The sequence below is a fragment of the Calidris pugnax genome, unplaced genomic scaffold (genome assembly GCF_001431845.1).
Source record: "Calidris pugnax isolate Ruff unplaced genomic scaffold, ASM143184v1 scaffold363, whole genome shotgun sequence".
Lineage (NCBI taxonomy): Eukaryota > Metazoa > Chordata > Aves > Charadriiformes > Scolopacidae > Calidris > Calidris pugnax.
In genome coordinates, this window is record NW_015091073.1 from 1 (window position 1) to 249 (window position 249).

Consider the following 249-nt stretch of genomic DNA (forward strand, 5'->3'; position numbering starts at 1 on the left):
GCCCACACTCACCCCTGCTCTGGTTGTAGCGGCGCCGCAGCGTCTCCAGGTCCACACGGAAAACCTGGTGACGTTCCTGTGCCATCTGGGTCTGGGTGTCCCAGTGCTGCTTGCCCAGGTTGGCCGCCATCCAGTCCGCCCGGGGCACTGCCCTCCTGGTCTCGCTGTCGTAGCGTGAGATGAGGTTCCCGTCCACGTACCCCACAATCACAAACTCAAGTACCCCCGGTCTGGGCTCCGCCACCGCAA

At 64.7% G+C, this 249-nt stretch overlaps 1 protein-coding gene across 1 annotated transcript; it reads right to left on the reverse strand.

Moving 5' to 3' along the window:
* Positions 1–12: 12 nt before the first annotated feature.
* On the reverse strand, positions 13–247 carry LOC106896952 (class I histocompatibility antigen, F10 alpha chain-like; the record flags this gene model as incomplete). The annotated part of the gene is made up of 1 exon (XM_014957299.1): positions 13–247. A coding segment is annotated over one exon (235 nt), but the record flags the coding sequence as incomplete, so codon positions are not given.
* Positions 248–249: the final 2 nt, after the last annotated feature.